At 33.1% G+C, this 20,314-nt stretch overlaps 1 protein-coding gene and 1 non-coding gene across 2 annotated transcripts in view; both read right to left on the bottom strand.

Moving 5' to 3' along the window:
* Window positions 1-1,167: 1,167 nt before the first annotated feature.
* nAChRbeta2 (nicotinic acetylcholine receptor beta2) overlaps window positions 1,168-20,314 on the bottom strand; it is a 60,629-nt gene continuing 41,482 nt past the window's right edge. The window contains exons 7-10 of the mRNA XM_072524135.1: window positions 15,362-15,514; window positions 13,751-13,863; window positions 11,446-11,558; window positions 1,168-4,216 (exon numbers count right to left, since the gene is read on the bottom strand). Of these exons, the coding sequence (XP_072380236.1) occupies window positions 4,010-4,216; window positions 11,446-11,558; window positions 13,751-13,863; window positions 15,362-15,514 (586 nt within the window). The 3' untranslated portion in view covers window positions 1,168-4,009. The remainder of the gene's footprint in view (window positions 4,217-11,445; window positions 11,559-13,750; window positions 13,864-15,361; window positions 15,515-20,314) is intronic.
* On the bottom strand, window positions 6,285-6,376 carry TRNAY-GUA (transfer RNA tyrosine (anticodon GUA)). The gene is given in 2 exon segments: window positions 6,285-6,320; window positions 6,340-6,376. It is a non-coding gene; the product is annotated as a tRNA-Tyr (tRNA).

Raw genomic sequence — 20,314 nt, 5'->3', positions numbered from 1 at the left:
GTAACATCTATTTGGGTTGTAACAGTAAGAAAATTAATAATTTAGATATCTAACATTTTATTTTCCAGTTTTTTAACAAAAACAAGTAAATTTTTAATGAAATACTTATTTTTGATCAAAATTTCAAATATTTATGTTTGACAATGTGTGAACATGAGTCAGAAATAGCAAAAGTGTGCACTACATTGTACATAAAGAGCAAGAGAACATTCTTGACGAATATACGCTTGAGCACCGTACAAATAATACTCACAGCTGCAGCCTCATCGTAACCTTGATCAACCACATGAGAAAATTCAAGTCCACGCATTTTGCAAGAGCTATAAGTACGAGATATGTTGTTCTCACATGAGACTCTACACGCACAATGTCAGTTATCTCATTAGCGAGAATCGCAAAAATTTAGATTATTTTAATTCATCGAGGATCTTAAGTTAAATAATTTCACCACAAATGTCAATTTTCATTTTAGATTTGATGGTTCATGTAAAGAGCATTCTTCTGAGAAGTGATCAAATGCCCAGCAAGATCTTTATCTCCATCATTCTGAAGTGGCTGTTCAGTTTTACTTCTTTTCATGTTACTGTCTCTTTCTTTCAGAAGACAACTGCTCATTGACTGAAAAGCCTGAGAAGACATTACTTTTAATTCACGGGGTGGAAGGGAATCCAAACCACATATTTTAATGTAATAGTTAATGTTAACGTCTTTTCAGGGGGAGGGGTTTGAACCCCCAAACTCTCATCTCCCCTGGCTGCGCCAATGTTATAAAAGTTAACTTAATATTGCCTTCTATTTATAATTATTCTATAAATTTATAATTCTTCACGTTATATTTTAAACAGAAATGTAAATCTTAACTGAAGTAAGTGAAAATAAGGAATTTTATGTCGATTGAAGACTTTAATCCTTTTTAAGAAACTTGGTTGGTTCCTTAATGCTATTATTTCATACCTAAAGAGATTATGAAGCTACCCACATAATTGCTTTATTAAAATTAGTGCAACACTTGAAGTAAGAAAATTTCAAATAATTTTAACATTCTGTGTCATTTCTTTGATGACATTATTTGGGGATTATCAGCTGTGCTCAGATAAAAAGTGTTTCAAACCGATTATACCAAAAAATGAAAAAATTCAAAAAATACTTAATTTTTTATTTAAACTTAAATATATTATAAATACATATTTAAATACAAACTGATTTAAAGAATATATAAATATAATATAAAGAATACATTTTAAACAACTTTTGTTTTAATAAACTTATATAAAAATTTAATATACTGTATGTTCACAAATTTCCAAATTCCACTTGTATTTGTATTTAATAAACGTTTTATGATGATCCCGTTTAATCAATAGCTATGAAAAAGTAGGAAATGTTATTGAAATTTTATGATTAGATAAATATTCTAATTAAATTATATCGATTAGAATGATAATTCATTCACAGTATATATATTTCAACCTCAAGCTAAGATTAATACTATTACAACCCAACAGACCGCCGGGTTAAACCGCGTCTATTATCACTGCGCTGAGCTTTCGACATCCTCTCTGATGTCTTCTTCAGAGATTCCAAGGTCTTAGTCTCCCGAGTCCCCCCGGACACTACTATACTGATTGCTACGCAATGCATTACTGCTAACTGGAACAGCAGACGGTTCATTTATATCGTCGATGGTGAAGTGATTTGGGTAAAGGTTGGCGTGAGGCTTGGCGTGGGGATTAGCGCGAGGATTAGCGCGGGAACATTTCTAACGGCAGGATTTTGGTTAGAGGGTGGAGCGGACAATATTTTCTTTATGAGAGGTCTTCATGTCAAAGGTAACCATATGCCGTCATCTCTTTTATTAAGACAATTAGGCCTTTTTTCAATTTCAATGGCTTTCTATGTAAACTCTTGTAATAGTACTTATCTTAGAACATATATGTTTAAATATATATTGTTGTGAGTCACATACCCTTGATTACGGGTCTGTGCGTTGGAGGAATTCAACAAACCCCTTTCTCGCTTTTTTAACCGCGATAAAAAGGCGGCCTTCGAGAATTTCGGATTTTCTCGAGGATTCGTTCTAGCCAGCTCTCATTATATAAGCCAGCAGAGCAGAGGCGGACATTTGATTAGTATTGACGATTTTACGGATCAGTTTAAATTGTTTTGTAAGCGATAACTTTTAATGTAATCAGTAATTTTAATATTTATAATTAGGTGAATTTTTAATTAAGTTATTAAACCACGTTGTACCTATATGGTACAACATGTACATGTACATTGTACACATACAGTATATACTATGTACATATATATACATTTACTAGGTACTTAATGTTGATCATCCCGGAGATTAGTTTATTAAATACTTCAATTCATATATGATTAATATATTTAACCCACAGTGTTTTAACACTTTTCTTCACATCTCTTGTTAAAACTCTATAAAAATTAATATTGAGCAATTTTAAATAAATATAATCTATCACTTAAATCGTAACATAGGCAATGAAAACTATATACTTAACATTGTAAATAACACATTTGGAAAATATCCAATAACAATTTTTTTTTTGATTAATTTTAAATGCCAATTTTTTCCTCAATAAGTCGATCGACAATTTTAATTTGAAAATAATTTATTCAGAGCTTCGTATTATTAAATAAAAAAAAAAAAAATGATTGTAAAATCATGCACATAGTGCCTGAAATAATCCTTCAAGTTACGGGGTCTTTTATGATCGTTTTGCTCTCCAATTTGGATTCCGCTGTCGTGTAGTGATACCTTCACAATCTTTATTTGCTCTGTATCTTAAAATAATAAGGTTTCTTTATTTTTATTTATTTTTCTGATTGTTTTTAACAATTCTTCAGGTGTCAATACTTTTATGTACCTATTTTTTGTTTCTATACACTATTTTTTTCTTTACTTTGTTTTTCTTTCCCTTTTGTAATTGTTTTGGCGTTGCTCACTAAAAACTTTACATTTATTTCATTTTATCTACTCTGTTTTGTTTCTTTTTAAATATATTTTGCCGTAAATCTTTTGCAATGTGACTTACCATTGTTTCAATTGTAGATTAGCTGTGATTTAGGAGAAATTCGATTTCCTACAGTAGATGGGGAACCATAGTGCAGTTGTATGTCTATATATTTTAATTCTATTGATTTTGGTTTGACAAGACGACCATTTTGTAAATTTTTCTTAAATCTATTAATTAGTAAAGAATCTTAATATGCTAGACACAATTGAGATAATGGTAATATTTGGCCTGTTATGTAGACCAAATCTAAAAAAAAATATGAAACCTACTGTATAATATTAGTATTATTAACCGTACTAGCTGACATCATTGCAGACATAGCAGCTGACAAGAAAATGGATAATGAGTTGACATTTGATAATTTTACAGTTAATGAGTTGCAAAATACGCTGGCCTAAAAGAAGGGTTGTAATCAGGTCTAGAACAGGTAGAAAACTAGTACAGTATAGCTTTCAACAGATCTAAATTAGCTGTAAGACAGTCGACATCGTTTTAAAGCTGTTTGTCATTTCATTTGTCAATTTCCAACTGTCATTTCTGTTTTTCCAAATGTCTTCCTAACCGTATCAATTACTTCAGTTTTTATTTTTGTCTTATCTGAGATACCACAGTCCTTTTATAAAATACCATAAATTATTGTATTGAAAGGTAACGTACCCTAATATTATCGTTGTTTAACAACGTTTATAACAGACAAATTTAAAGTACTAATACTAATTGTAATATTATCCAAAAGATTTATCACTATAGAAGTCATCTTTTTTGTGCAACAAGCCAGATAAGTGCTTATATTAGAGCCTCCGTTGTATATAAAGAACCTTAGAAGAGACCAGTCAATGTTATTTTTATGTAACACAATTTTACCTACAGACTTTTGAATACACTGTTGAAATAAAACAGTTAAATATACAAAGACTGGCAAATCTTAGGACTATTTCTATATATTGTATATGTTTTAAATATATGATCTAAAAAATTGGTATGTGAGAGGGGGGTAGCTGAAATATTTTCGTCAGCGGTATTCCACTGAGCTGCTGATCCACAGGAACTCTTGTATCATAGAGGGACGGCGCTTGGAAGATTATACCGCATGTTCCTCCGATGCAGGCCAGAGTGAACACCCACAAGAAGAATCTGTCCAGTACCATCGAGACGAATTTCCAATCTTCGACAATCTGATGAAAAAATATTTCTTTAGAAATTGCTTTTTATTACACAAATCAAATTCCAATAATTATCGGCAAAAATACGGATTTTGTCCCCAGGAAATCTTAACTTTTGATTGTTAATATTAAAAAAGCAATTTTTGTTAAGTGGTTACGAAACAATAAAAAAATATTATTAACATTCATAAAAAAAAATTATACTTTAGAGTAGGTTAAAGATGTAAAGTAGATAAATTTTTAATTTAAACGTCAATTGGATTAAGAAGTAGCTATGTATAAGTTATGCCTTATTTAAAAACAACAAAGGAATTTTTAAAAGCTTGATTTACAACCAAAAACGTTACTAAAAATTTCATTTAACCCTGCGTTATTCTGGTGGGGTCAAATAGACCCATCGGTTCAAATATCTAAGCGCCATTTACCTACTCCAACTACAAAAAATGGAAATACTATCTATGATACCGACTGACGAAAGCTAGAACGATGGAAATACTATATGAAAGAGCTCTTTGACGAGAAAGAGGAAACCTACAAGACATAGCTTTCGAGGACAGAGAAACAAGTATAGAAATTACAAAGGAAGAAATATTGTATGCACTAAAAAACACCAGAAACGGAAAAAGCCCGGGGCCAGATGAACTGCATATTGATATCCTTAAAATACGTTCTTTATTTGGCCTTCTTTATTTAGTTGGTTTTTATCGTTCTGGACGACAAAATTGGGACGACCTTTGAGCAACTGATGACAAGGATTTATGTTTACTCGATAAACTCGTTCCAATTAGAGAGATATTTGGTCAGTCTGTATCAACATGTTCTTTCCGCAAATATATTCCAAATAAGCCGGCCAAGTATGGCCTCAACATTTTTGCATTGGTAGATGCTAGATGTATCTACACGTTAAACATGGAGGTTTATGTCGGTAAGCAACCCGAGGGACCTTTTCAGAAGTGCAACACAGATGAAGACATCGTTATTCATCTAATTAAGTCAGTAAGTAAAACTGGTCCTAATATGAGCTTTGATAACTGGTTTACCAGCTACAACCTTATAACACGCCTTCTATCTGAAAACCGATTGATTTCAGTGGGAACTGTTCGAAAACAAGAAGGAGTTACCGCCACGTCTATTTTTTACAAAAGATCGGAGTGTGCCATTCAGTATGTTTGGTTTCCGGAATGATTTATCTTTAGTTACATGGGCAAAAAAAATAAAAATGTCATTCTGTTTTCCATTTTCTACCATGATGATTCCATTGATACGAATATAGGAGAGCAAAAAAGCCACATATAGTTACTTTTATAATTTAACAAAGGTAGGTGTAAACACTGTCGATCAGCTGTCAACAAGATATGGAGTATCCAGAAATTGTCGCAGATGGCCACTTACAATTTTTTTCTCTCTCTTAACTACTGCCGTTATAAACGCTTTTCTGATTTATCGAAATAACACAAACCATCATTAAATGAAAAGACGTGCTTTTATTACACTACTTGGGAAGGAGTTACTAGACGAGCAACAAGAAATAAAACTACAAACCGAAAGACTACTTCGTTCACTACGTAAACTTACCGTTACTACCATCAGGAGTGCGCCTGTAGACAGTGAAGAAAAACCTAACAAACAACGATCTGAAATGTGCCCACGAAGATCGGATAAAAAATCGCAACATTTTTTTTTTTTTATAAAAAATAAAATTTAAAAAACTCACAAATAAAATTATCAGACGTAGCAGTTTCAATTATCGTAAATAACATTCCTACAAGTACGCAACAATGAGTTGGCGTCTCTTAAGCAACTAACATTAAAAGATACTACAGAGTAGGATATACTTGTCCTGTTGCCAAGCGTGGATCTATATCTAGCGATACCTAGCTGACCGACCATCCTCCTGGTCCATCCCTTTACCATATCTAATTTGAATTCTTCATATTTATTATTGATTCCCAATGTCTCAACGATAATATGTGCATAAATTATCGACAATATTTTTGTTTGCTACCAGAAAAGTTTCCCGATTTCTTTTTATTTATTAAGGGTAATTTTACGTTTTGGAAAATAAAAAAAAAAAAATTTTTCCTTCGAGCCGGATTTGAACCAGCGACCTATGGATTTCTAATCGAATGTTACCACTACAGTCCACCGCTCTACCAACTGAGCTATCGAAGGTTGTATGTTAAAAATTTTAAACTAATATTTTCGTCTGTAGTAAGTTGTGCGTAGTGATAAGAACTTTAAGAATTTGGAACTTTTTCAAACTAGGAAACTAAGAGATGAAAGCGGTGCACTCATAACAAATTTAAACAAAAACATGCAGAGATGGACATAATATATAGCACAGCTTTTTGTAGACAAAGATAGGACAAAAAAAACCAAAAGAATTTAAACCTGACAGTCGACTTGTTATTCTAGGAGAAGAAATAGAATATGCATTGAAAGACTCACTTTACCAATGTCACGAATCTCGGGTTCAAAGTTCATCGTATGCAATATTTTTTGATCTATTGGCATTATTGTTTATAACATTTATACCTACATTGATGCCAAGTACCTTAATAATTGTTTATCTATTTATTTTCTTTAAAATACATTAAAATTATATACATATAGAAAATAACTGAAACACCTAATACCCTAATACGTTAGTATTGAATTAAAGCTATATTTGCAACATATTTGACAGCAAATATCACAAAACATCCTCTCACTAATACAGGATTTGTTACAGAAGTTTAATGCATGTGATCATGCATTTAGATTAAGGTTAACTTGATAGCACACATTGAACTGCTATGAAACACGTCGAATTGTCGCACTTTATGTAATTTCGCACACCAGAGGCGTAACATTTCGGAGAATTCTGTATCGAGACTTTAAATACGTAGAGGAAAAAAATATCTCGAATGAAAAACTAAACGTTATAACACCCACGCAACATATAAGACGCCGACCAAAGAATTAGTCACTTAAAGAAAAATAAAAATTCAGGAATATATGAAATGACAGTTGAAATTTCTAGTAAGGACCGAAAGCAATTAAATGATCAAATTTACCAACTGATCAAACAAGTATGGTAAACTTTTTTTATTCTCCCTGGGCCCGTCTGATCAAAAAAGTCTTTGTTATCACTGAAACTAAAGCTTCTTGTGTTTGCTGCCCGTTGTTGTTTCCTGATTGGTCATCGTCCGTTCCTCGCCGGACCGAGTGTTGATTGGCCCGTTCCATCTCTATTTCCTCGAACCGTTCCCTCCCGTCTCTGTGTAGTAACACAGCGAAATTGCCATTTAGAGTTTATATCATTAATTGTATTTTATTTTTAGCAGATATTAAACAGTGGATCATACCGCCGTAGATGCCGCCGTCGCCAGGATTGGCGACCTCTATAATAAGATATATTACCTAGGATCTATTTTTATTTTGTTATTTATTTATTCCGAATATATTTTTATTTAATTTAAACCTGTGTTTTTCTGAGTCTGCTGTCTAAAAGAGCTACCCGTCACAAATTGGCACCCGAGCAAAAATAGATATGCTGCTTCGTCCAGCAACGACAGACACAGACTCCGCAACAGGTGCCACGACAGGTACGTCGTGGATATACCGTCTGTGCAAAGAGGAATTACAGTGCGAGGCCGAAAAGATCGGCCTAGATTCTAAAGGGACCGGTGAAGATCTAAGATCAAGGCTAAGAGACTTTTCCTTCCAAAGAATCTGAACCCGACGAACTAACCCAAGAAATGTCAATTATCAGAAGACAATTACAAGACCTAACAATATCGAGACAAATGTCGCAAGCAGAGTTATTAAACCAAGTACGAAACTGGAACACGCACTTCAATAAAAAACATTTGGACACAGTAGACTTTATAGAAAGCATAGACGAATTAAGTTTAGCCTACGAGATCAATAAACAAGATCTTCTAAGAGCATTGCAAGAGTTGCTAGGAGACCATGCGAGGTCATGGACAGACTTCAGACAGAGGATATTTGCTACAACTAGAGGAGCAAATCAGAAATAGAAAGCAAAAGCAAAACGAGTCAGCGAATAGGCATATCACAGACATTCAAACATTAATTAGAAGAATGAACTGGAACAAATATATAGGAATTTGCTACCGGAATATAAACTTTATATTCGCCGCCGAGACTTAGCCCAGGAATATGAAGCCATCAAAGACGAAAAGATCCGACTAAATCAAAAACTTTAAAGACAACAGGAACGTACAGCCGCAAGAGAATACGATGCCAAAGGGAAGTGCTTTAGAATCACGTAGAATGTAGAAGTTTGTGCAGGTCTTTTGCTTGGTCTGTCCTAAATATAGCAGAGTCTCCTCTTGGTTGCCGATACAGTGTTTGTCTTTTACGGTCCAGCGCCTTTTCGAAGAGTCTGCAGTTAAGGTTTCCATTTTAAATGCTATTTTATTGAGGAATTCTCTTACTGGTGCATTCCCGGTTAATATTCCTGTTACTGTTCTCAGTTTGTTCCTGTCCATGTAAATCAGTTCCTTTGTTCTTTTTCTTCATGGTCCACCAATGAAGATTTTTTCATGTGTTTTGATCTAGTCTTGACATTTTGGTAAGATAATTTTTGGTATTTCTAGTTTTGTTAGCATAAAATAGACTACAAGGTATAATATTAATAAATTTATTAATAAATAAAAGAAAATGCAATTGCCGTTCCTGAAATCATAAGACTTTAAATCAAAAAATTCTGCTGTATGAAAAATATTATTCTGAAATATCAATACCTACATTAGCAGGTAATCCTTTTGAACTATTCATATTTAACCCAAATTTATTTCCAAATCAAACTGCATTAAAACAACAGTTATTCATAGCTGCGATCAAAACTGTTGATATTCCTCCATTTTCTTGCTTTATTTTTTGACTCTCTCCAATAAATCACAACTCTACTTCAGATATTTTATTTTTTTTAATAAACCTCCCTTCTACTATTTCATGTCGATCTTATTTTATCAAAATTTCTCAAATAGCTTGACAGGCCAACTCAAACTTTCGCTTGCCACCCGCCTCTGTTTATCAGCATAGCGATTGCAGAATGGGCGTGCAATGACGGAGCCAATTGATAAGCAGCGATTCATGATATGATTGATAGACGTTAACTCTTTGTTATGTGTAGATTCAAGGGCTATGTAATGTTCAGTATGCGCTCGGCTGAGACCCGTTATCCAGAACGGTATTTACACCCTGTACGTACTAGCAAGCATTGTTCGCGTACGAGCTGGACTTAATCTCTCCAATCGACGAAACGGATGCATTTTTTAATAAAAAAATTTTCCTGGTAGGTGTAATGGAGTTATTTGAGGGTAATGCCTTGAAAATAACAACGTAGAATCGATAAAAAGTGCATTTAAAATGAGAATAATCATACAAAAACTTTACACGGGAAACTGATGATTTAAAACATTCTAAGAAAGACTAATCACTTCTGCAATCTTAAAAATTTCATATTAGTGACTGGAAATATAAGCCAAGCCATCTGTTGTCTACCAAAGTCCATCCCAAATATTTCCTTCTATTAACAATTGTAGGGTCTAGGGACGTGTCCAAGATAAGTTCTTCCTCCTCATTCCGTGAGCCCTTGCCAGGGCGTTGTGACACTGTAAATATTATTAGATTGATATTTCCATTAGCTGCGATTTTGTGTAGATGGAAGGTTTCCTGTAGGGGTTTTCCCACCAGGGTCTTCATTCAGTCTGCCCATTGTGTTGAAGATATTCTTCTCAGGCTTCGGCTTTCTACATTTCCTTGTAAATCACAGCTGGCATCTCTACATTTCTGAAGCAATATCTGCACGCTAAATAAAGCTTCCCTCGTACCAACGGCGTTCACGAATCCAAACTGATTAGGCGAAATTTGTTTCTCGCATTTCCGGTAAATTCTTTTGAGGATGACTTTTAAAAACAGCTTCAGCAGATAGCTCGTTAGGCTTATGGTCCTATAGTCTTCACAAACTTTTGCTCCTGGTTTTTTGGGTAGCTCTTGGTTTTTTGGGCAATGGTACGAATTCTGATTTGAGTCATTCTACTGGTATTTTTCCTGCCTTGTATATTTCATTAAATATTTCAGTTACTTTTATTTTTTCTGCATCTAATAGCTTCAGCAGTTCTGTAGGAATTTCATCAAGTCCCGGTACCTTTCCATCCTTCATTTGTCTGACGGTTGCCGTTATTTCTCCTGGTAGGATTTCGGGACCTGAATTTTCTTCAATGGTGGGTTCTTGTATTGTTCTAAGATCGTGGAAAAGTTTCTCCAAGTATTCTTCCCATACTTTCTTTTTATATTTTTTGGTTATGGCAAGATTGCCTTCATCATCTGTTATTTTTCCGCCGTTGCGTTTCCGGAACTTTCCAGCTATTTCCTTCACCTTTCGATGGATATTGAAGTTATCATATCTACTCTGATACTCCTCTATTTCTTGACATTGTTCTGTTTTTTGTTTCTCTTTGGCTTCTCTTATCTTTCTTCTAGCGATGGTATGTATTCTCTTTTATTCTTTGTTTTTGTTTTTTTTCTCTGATCCATAAGTTCAAGGATTTCATCGGTCATACACGATTTTCGTTTCTCTGTATCTTTCTTTAGGCGTTGTTCTTTTATTTCTCTCACTATTTCTTATATGATGGTCAGACTTTCCTCTATAGTTCCTGCATTTCTGCATTTTAGCGCCATTGTGTTGAGGTTCTCCTTTACCTTCAGTCGAACATTGGGATCTTTCAGTTTTCTAACATCATACTTCTTCATCGCCCCCAGGTATGTTTTGACATATGTACAGCTGTTCCTATACCTGTTATTTACTAGCATGTAAACGCGTAAAATTGGCAATGTCATAATTATTGTTAGGTCATTTAACGAATTTTGATGGTGACTAAACTACCAAACCTGCTCATAAATGAGAGATTTTATAACCAACACTAAGTTGAGGCACATAGACATATCATAAAAGGCAGACTGATCGTTGCAATACCAGCCCGTTCCTCCAGTGCGACAGAGAAAACTAACACATTCTCTGCATCTCTTTTTAATTTGCCAGGTTTGTAGACCACGTGATTTAAATGGCCAAGCAGCCAGTCTATCTTGTATTATATTATTATTAATTTAAAGCTTCTCTTTCCATGCAATATTTTGAAAAAGCTTTATTTATAGCGAAATTATGTTTCATATTTAAAGATTTTTCCTGAAGTTTATTTTGAAAATTTAAGAATAAAAAATATATTTACCTCATTGTCTTTGTCTGCATCTCTGATGTGTTGAGCAATGAATCTGACTCCTTCGAGAGCAGCTAATACATTTGCTGAAAGTACTTTGGGAGTCATATTGGAAGATTCCGTCACTGTTAAAAAATAATCAAATTAACAATAATAAGATTCTCGTTTTTTTCTTTAACTGTTTGTTTTTTTTTTCAACAGAGAAGCAAGTGGTTGCAGAACTAGAAAAGTAACATGTTATGATTGTGGAAAGTAGCAAAATTAATGATAAACCAAAACCAGAAAAACAACCACATAATGAGGAATCATCATTTAGACCTATATTATTACTACCTTACTTAGAAAGGCTTAAATTAATTATAAAAACAAGAAACCTATGAATGGTAGGTATAATAATTTAAATTGAGGGAAAACTATTTTGTTATTGATCAAATACACAGGATCACTACCATCATACAAACTACATTAGAAAAAGGAAATGTCTACTTCACTACTTCTTAGTTGTGGCTTAAGCTTTTAATAGGTTTGGGACGAAGGACAATTGGTTTACCAAAATATGTGTATTCAATTCTTCGCGCATACTAACTACTACGTACTTTGTGTTGTTCGTATTGAAATCCAGCCAATATTCTCGACCTATATTCTGATATTCGCGACAATATTGTAAATCATCTAGGCTATCTGCAAAAATTGCTGCGTCGTCAGCATATATAATATTGTTTATTAACTAAGACGCCTTCCTGTAGTTGTCCCAGTGCTTATTTGAAGGTACGCTCTGAGTATATGTTAAATAGCACTGGGGACAGAAAATATCCTTGTCGCACTCCTCTATCTATGAAGATTGTCTCTGTCAACTGGTCATCCACTGTAATGTTGGCAGTTGGTTATAATATAAATTATATATAATTCGCAAGTCTCTATCATCAAAGCTCGCTTTTTTTAAGATGGATATAATCTTGTTATGTTTTACTCTATCAAATGCCTTTTTCTAGTCGATAAAACAAATATATACATCACAGTTGACATCCCTGAACCTCTGGATAAGCACTTGTATAGCGAATAGAGCTTGTCGGATGCCTAAGATATCGCGGAATCCAAATTGTGTCCATGACACCTATTCTTCACATTTTTAATATATTTTGTTATGTATCACTTCAACGTTTTAAGTAAGTGGCTCATTAGGATAATTATTCTGTAGTTTTTGCATGTTTTTACATTTAATTTTTTTGGTATAGTTACGAAGGTCAACTTTATCCAGCTTTGGGAAATATTTTCAGTTAAATATAGTCGTTATCCATTTTATTCCTTGTTCGTACATAAGTTTTAGGAATTCTGTATAAAATTTGTCAGGCCCTACAGGTTTACCATATTTAGTTTTTCTAATAGCTGCCTTGACTTCTTCAATGGTAATCGGGGTCCTGTTTGGCATTCTATGTCTTCAATGGCAATCTGCCTTTCATCAGCAAATGTTACTTCCACATATCACGAATACAGTCTTTAAAAATACATAAATACTAAGCCTCTACTCTAAGTATAAGACTAAAGAGAACCCATATTTATGAGTGTAATGAAGTTCACAAATGCTGTAGTGTATACGATGGTAAAAGAACTCAAAGAGATAAGATAATAAATCCACACAAACCAAAAAATTCTATTAAAAACTTAAAAAATGAATGATTTTAGATTAAGATATGTAGAAACAAAGATTCATGTATAATAACAAAGCAAGGTGAAACATTGAGCAGATGGACAGACTTATTCAAAGATAATCTTGAAAAAAAAAGTAGGATGCAATATAAGGATGTAACACTAAATCAAAACGATAACAGAGAAATATACTCACTCTCATTAGCTCAAATGAAAAAAGAAGTCAACAAATTAAAGAATAGGTCACCTAGATTAAACATTACCGCAGAATTAATAAAATAGACGGAGAGTCCTTATTAAAAATGCTATAGTATATAAATTAATAATGAACATATCGAATATTAAATTACTGCACAAAACAAACAAAAATGAAAAGAACTGACGGAAAAAAGTATGAAATAAAGTAATTCGTAATTTTGTAATTCGTAAGAATAACCTTTTATAATAATTATCTTAAACTGTAGGCCTTTAAGTCCTTCAACTGTTGAGTTAAATCAATATATTTTCAATCTATTTTTTTTCCTTTCAAATTAAATGCGATATTCCATTACAACCTCAAAATCTATTGATTTTATATATGCGAAAAACTTTCTAGGGTCAGTAGTGACTCACGGTTTTTAGATATGTGGGTTAATGTTACGTTATTTAATAAATCCATAAATGTACTTACTGGAAGAATGCGCTTTCATTTTCCCGTCTTCGTGATCGGAGTTTTGGAGCACGAAACTTGGCTCCCTAGTAGTTATTTTAAAATCGGTCGTGAAGGGCTCTCCCATGTTTAATCTGAAACGAATAGTGGAGATTAAAACAATTGTATAACTGCTAGAGTTGGTTATGATGTAATACTTTAATTAAATGGGAGAAAAGTGGAAAGTTGAAATGAATAATTACTTACAAAGTTATGTTTTATGGTATCAGAGTAATCCTTTGATATAATTTACTCTTTAATCAACAATTTATTAGCATTTACTTAAGAATAAGAAAACTCGAATGATTTCAACAAAACTTTTGGCATAGTTAAAACTATCAAAAAGGCGAACATCTTCATGAAAAAGCATATATTTAATTTAAGTACATGATAAACTAGACGAGAAATATTAATATTTTAATTGAAAAGTTATCTATAGTAAAAGCAACAGTTAGAATACAGTGTTGGTCTTACGACGCGCAGCGATGCCGCTCATATCGGCAGAATGGTACGTATGTGGTAGTTTGGCGATAGACCGAGAAATCAGGACCGTACGCAGTTCGTTTCAAAAATCTTTACTCATTAATTAAACTGAGTCACATAAGAGAATAAATAAAACAAAAACAAATTATATACAAAAAAAATAGCTAACCCTATACGACACGATAAATATATATACATAAAATACACCAGAAGATCATAACTGAAATGTACTGTACGCACAGTACTAAAAAAACAAATGAGCATTAAATCTGAGATATTTCCCGTTAATTAATACTAATCGCAATTCATATCCAAATTGTACTCACCCTCTGAATTATCTTCTATATTAATTATCGCCGGTTCAATATCTTCCTGCAAACTGTCCACAGCAAACATTTTTTCTTCTACTTTCTGACGTGGTTCACATAATTATGCAACCGTTCTACCGTTTTTTCTTTAAAGTCGACGTTATTTGAAGCCACATACCTTTTTACTTAACTATATTAGTTGAAAAAGTTCCTTTGTAAATATTAGGCGAGAAAATTCGAGTGCTTTCCTTAATCAATTTTCTTTGACATGAGCCAAAAGTTTTACCCAAAAATCTGCTTTGAGACGATCTGACTAAAAAGTAACATTGAACATTGACTGAAGATCACTCATTATCAGTAATACGGGATAGTTTGAACTATGTATCACCAATCACTATATAAAAACTCTTGTACCGGAATGTAAGTAGTATTTTGTTTATTTTTAATTTATTACAACTCAACAGATTTTTTCTCTTACCAATTTGTGGGTTGTTACTTTGTCTGCTAAAGCAATTTTATGCATATTAATAAACACAGACATGTAATATTGGCATAATTACTAAAACCTTTTTTTGATCTATAACTTTTTTGATCAATATCCTTATAATACAGCACCCTAATATGGGCTTTTTATAATTTCAGCATTTAATTTACTTTGTACCACTGACCTGATGATGCTTTGCAAATTTTAGAAAGCGAAACCTGTCGTCTTGGGTAGTAAAATTAAATTGATTGTAAGTAAGTCTAATTTATTTCTTTTTACCTCTTTTTTACCTATAAATGCTTTTAATTTTATACTTACTGCATGTCAATTTCATTAGTGTATCCTCTAGGTGGCATACTGTCGTCGTATTCTGGCAACGAGTAGGTGGTCCTTCGCATAATGAGCAGTTTTGGCATAAAGTGTAGGAATACTTTTCTAAACACAGGTGACATTTTGTGAGTTGATGGCGACCTAAACAAAAAACAAAATTTATCAAAACTTAGTTCTTGATTTAACTAAAATTGGAATTGGGAATATTAGTAGAGGATCAGATATAACAAAAACCTTCATCGATCTGTTTAATGAATAAAAGTTATTTGATATGTAGTTTAGTATGTAAAAAATTATAAAGAACAAGATGTGACCGATATAATTTTGTCCAGACTATAATTAATTAAAAATTAAAAAACGACTTTTTTTTTTAAATTCTACTAGTGAGTTTAAAAGAAAATTAACATTAACGTTAAGAACAAAGCGTGAGTACTCAGTTACAGCATGAGGACAATATTATCAACTGTGGAAGAAAATTTTGGATTAACTAATAAAAATAATACTTCACACTCTTTGCAAAAAAGAAAAATTCAAAAGGACTAAAAAAACTTGGATTGTATAATAAAGGGAATAAAAGAAACGATGAATCCATTTGATGATACAATTGATCATCAACAGTTGTTTAATATTTCGACTGGCAAAGCTACATCTAAAGAGGTTGCCGATTTTCTACTAAACGTCAAAGAAACTAGCAGTCAACAGAAATTATGGTTGCAAATTCAGTAAATTATGTTTGCTCCTAACGCCACCTGTTAACGTACTAACAAAGCATACGTTGTTTACTTCTGACAGACCTGTCAAATTTAGACGAAATGTTAATAATAAAATACAAGTTAATATCATTGATAGTAAACTTAAATATTATTAAATAATGTGGACACTAATTTTATTTATATGAAATTTATATAAAACGAGAATTTTTATAAAAATTTAAACAGATGATTCAATGTTTTTATTAACTTCGAATAGAATCTTTTAGTAGCAGATATTCTTTTAGTTTTTTACTTCTCATTTAATGTTTGTGTTTTGTTAGTTATTTTTTTCTGTACTTTTTAATTCAAACCTGCTTAGAAAAAATATATAATGACTAGAAACGAATTAACCGAAAGTAGTGAATCGATGTGATCTGGTATTTCGTGACGCTATCCGTGATGCCGTCCTGTGGTGCTTCTTCCGTGACGCTCGCCTCAGCATTTTACTATAGAGAAAGTAATACAACGCCAGTATAGAAGCTTTGCTTCAAACACGTGTCTGCCTTAGAGATTTACCGAGAGGGATATCTCCATTTTCTCGGTATTCTGTAATTTTCGGATTATTTAAAGATTGTAACTGTTTCGTTTTAACCAATTAAAGTCGGATTTTTTTTTTCAGAATCGGTATGGAATTTAGAACTTTCTTTGTTTAAAACGTATAATTCTGCAAAAATAAAAGTGATTGAGATTAATTTTATCCTTGAGATCCGCCATTTTCTCCGGGACAGTTATGTTCCAGTTAGACTTTTTTGGAACATATATGTGGAACAATAATAACCTCATCATTATCAGCCTTTTTGAGTCCACTGCTGGACATAGGCCTCCCGTAGGTAGCGGGTAGATACACTTTACGATCCCGGTAAAGTTAGGTCTACTACAGGTTTGCGACCTTGCCCTGCCTACGTGAGCCGTGGTTCACTCTCACTCCCTTTATCCGAGAGGGCATCACGTCCTAACCGATCACCCTTGTCAAAGACCCCAAAATTTCCTAACTCATCCTAACATCCGTCTACCAACCCGCAAACGATGAAGATAATAACCTAACTCTGACACCAAATTACTTTATTTTAGTAAAGAATATTAATTAAAATCTCATACTTTGACAACAAAAGGACTAAAACTAAGATCAATATTTAATGAAAATGAAAAGGTGTGAAACATGTTTTCACAAGAGTACATTGCAGCTTTGCCATAGTGTGGTGGTTCGTTTTTCTTTTTTCTGCGAAGAACATCGTTGACATCTTCTACGGGTCTTTCCTTCGATAGGTAAATAATAAACGACGTTAAACATTTTTTTTGTTTCTTTACTCGAGGACGTCCAAGTGAAGTCGAGGCTTTTCTTTTAACAACAACATGGCTTCGTCCCAATGCATTAAGTCCCAACTAAACTAATTAAAAAAGATTAAAATGGTGTTTTTTCTTTCCTTTTTAGATCATTGTGTAGTTAAGAAGAATTTCCAACAGCCATCGTCAGAAAGTGAAAAAATACTGTTTGGGAGACTTCTGATCAAAGTTATATAAGCCCAAAATATGATCCAGGTTCGCGCTGCCCATTTTCTTATTGTAAAATTTACATCGCACTTTCATTTTAGAGCCATTTCTTCACTTTTAGTTTCACTACTACTTGCTCATCTCCAAAGCAAATGCTTACTGCTAACAAGTCTTTTTTAGTTCTTCTTCACTTTCGTCACTTATCATCTGATTCTCTTCATCCATTTTATTGTCCTCGGAACCTGAATCTATTCTGTGACGCTCTCGTTCTACTTCTCCTTGGCATGCCGATGGAAAGTAGTCTCCATCATCGGAGCCACTAGTGTCAAAAGTATCGACTTCTGATTCTGTATCGCTGGAAAAACTGGCTGCTGCCTCCTTCTCTAGCTCTTTCTGCATCAATATATTTCTACTCTGCGTCAATATCTTCTTTCTATAAATGTCTGTTACAACATATTTTACCCACAAAACAAAATACTAGTTTTATTAAATATATTTACCTTTTTTTGTAGGTAGCTCCACCCACAAAAACAAATTCGTAACAACAGTAACAGTGCACAATTTCCCAGTGGGAATCATCAACAAAACTACATAAACACATTTCGCAGATCAACATCACTGGAAAATACAGCGCGGAAATGGTTCGCAATGTTGCCTTTTAGACAAATTATTCTTTTAAAATTGTTATTCTTAAAAAGTCTGTTACGATAAAAATTCATGTAAAATGGTTTAGATTTAGTCCAACAGACTTGATGATTTCATGACTGGGATACATACGTCCAGTCAGATTCGAAAGGGTTACGTTATTTATATTCTTTTAGTTCCTCTGCTTGATTGTAATCATAGTTGAGTCTATATTGGCAGCTGATTTTATTTGTGGCGGGTAGTGGTGTCCTCCATGCTGGCGCTTCATTGCTAATACATTTAAGAAAATAATTGATTTTTATTTTGTAGCTCTAGTGTGAAACGATTTTTTGATTGATTTACAGTTCACCAATTCCCTAGAGCTAAAAAACGAAAATATTATCGAAATATTTAATCCGTATTTTTGGTTTCAAGTGAGCATCCTCTAGAGCTTTCCTGTCGAAGTAAGCTATTTAGAGATTTGTTTTATCAGGGGCTAGTGAAGAAATATGGATTCTTAAACAGTATGTGGCTATTGTTTAATAGATCCTGATTCGTGAAAATTACTTTTAGCCCTTTGTTGCTGGATATATAGATTTCAATCCAAATCTGGCTAAAACGTTGCTTTGTTTTATAGACTATATTGGAAGGATTTAAATGAGATGTTGCGAATTCCTAACATATGATGGTTTTTTTGCTAATTGCAATTTTCTGGCTGAGTATTTCTTTAATATGTGTAAAGGTGAATCAAAAACCTCGTATATGTACTATTTTGGACTGGCGGTACAATTTTGGACACCTTTCGGATTTTTGGTGTGAAATACGCTCCTTATAGAAGAAGTAATTGAACGAAAATTAAAAGACTGCGAAGAAATAGTATAAATTTTCACACAAAATTACGCATATTCTGTTTACGCGATTCCAGTAATTTTATAACAAATAAAACGATAATAATTCTACTCGCCGAACTTAACTTCTTAATAAACATATAAGAACATACTAATACGCGAAGTTTTTCTTTAAAACTTCCTGGCAAATTTCCAACGACCGAAAATTACGGACTTCCTTCCTTCGACTTCCTCCACATTCGCCAAATTACTTTTATCAACAAAAAACGAAAGTTGCCAGCGACCTGATGGTTTTTTAATTAGGTATTCACGATGTAATTTGTTTTCTTTAAATCTTTCAGGGCCAATCTGAACAAATCCCCTATTAAGTTCCAATTAAAAATAGTCCTCTTCGAGCTTGGGCTATGTGAATAATTAATACCGAAGTGATTGTGATAGCCTACAATCAACACAGACCACGGGCGTATCTTCAAAAAAATTTAGTTCTTTATATTTCTAGAAAGTTCTATTTGATGATGGCGAAAGTTATAAGAAAGTGAAGGTAAGAATTTAAGGTGGGTATACACTTACAACGGTAGGAAATAATGGAAATATATTTAAAACAATATAGCAATATTAGTTGCCTAAAAGATTTTTATTAGTTGGAGGAACCGGCTAACATTGGTGACCAACTTTTTTAGCATTTCAAAAATTTACTAAGACAATCAAATTTGGACGAATTGATTTAAATTGGAAATTGAAACGAATTCGTTTTGTAGACAACGATGCCAACCCTACTGTTTAAACAGTAGATTAACTGTTTTAAAATTGGTATCACCAATCAATCACTAGCTCCACTAGCGGGTCTCTTACGGTATAGGTGATTCTCCATTTACTGACGCAATACTATTGAATTACCATAAAACAGGATACCTAAATTTGTAGTTTAATAAATGGAATAAGAATAGCTGTTGCTTACTTGTCTTTGAAAAATTATATTACGTAAAACCGAGTTCTCTCAGGTATTTCTCATTTCGTTTAGCGAGCGGTCAAAGTTCGTAGTATTATTTCGTTTATTTATTCGGAAAAAGGTAAGACAATGAGCAGTGATACATATTCTGATTAGATTCAGAGACTCAGAGGTAGACTGAAGAAGATTACAGAAGTAATATCATTTTTTTTCGCTTGTCATAGTGACAGAAAATGTGAAATTCATAAGCTGCTGCGTCATAAATGATCTGTAAAAC

This window comes from Diabrotica undecimpunctata, chromosome 2, assembly GCF_040954645.1.
Source record: "Diabrotica undecimpunctata isolate CICGRU chromosome 2, icDiaUnde3, whole genome shotgun sequence".
Taxonomy (NCBI): domain Eukaryota; kingdom Metazoa; phylum Arthropoda; class Insecta; order Coleoptera; family Chrysomelidae; genus Diabrotica; species Diabrotica undecimpunctata.
This window is presented reverse-complemented; position numbering and strand designations above follow the sequence as displayed.